Source organism: Pterocles gutturalis, unplaced genomic scaffold, assembly GCF_000699245.1.
Source record: "Pterocles gutturalis isolate BGI_N339 unplaced genomic scaffold, ASM69924v1 scaffold3494, whole genome shotgun sequence".
Taxonomy (NCBI): Eukaryota; Metazoa; Chordata; class Aves; order Pterocliformes; family Pteroclidae; genus Pterocles; species Pterocles gutturalis.
The window spans coordinates 2,218-2,417 of NW_010127958.1; the positions used below are offsets into that span (position 1 = coordinate 2,218).

The window sequence follows — 200 nt, forward strand, 5'->3', positions numbered from 1 at the left end:
CCCCCCCAGGAACGCGAGCTGCTATTTTGACATCGAGTGGTGTGACAAGCGCATCACCCTGAAAGCTGCCAACGGCAAGTATGTGACAGCAAAGAAGAATGGGCAGCTGGCGGCCTCCATGGAGACAGCAGGTAAGGGACACCCCCCTAGGGACCCCTGCCCCATGCTGGGGTGGCAGGGGATGGACAAAGTGTCCTGGG

At 60.5% G+C, this 200-nt stretch overlaps 1 protein-coding gene across 1 annotated transcript in view; it reads left to right on the forward strand.

Annotated features, from left to right (window-relative positions):
* The window catches only part of LOC104466112 (fascin-like), a 1,529-nt gene that overhangs the window by 629 nt on the left and 700 nt on the right, over positions 1–200 (forward strand). The window contains exon 2 of the mRNA XM_010079442.1: positions 10–131. Within this exon, the coding sequence (XP_010077744.1) occupies positions 10–131 (122 nt within the window). The remainder of the gene's footprint in view (positions 1–9; positions 132–200) is intronic.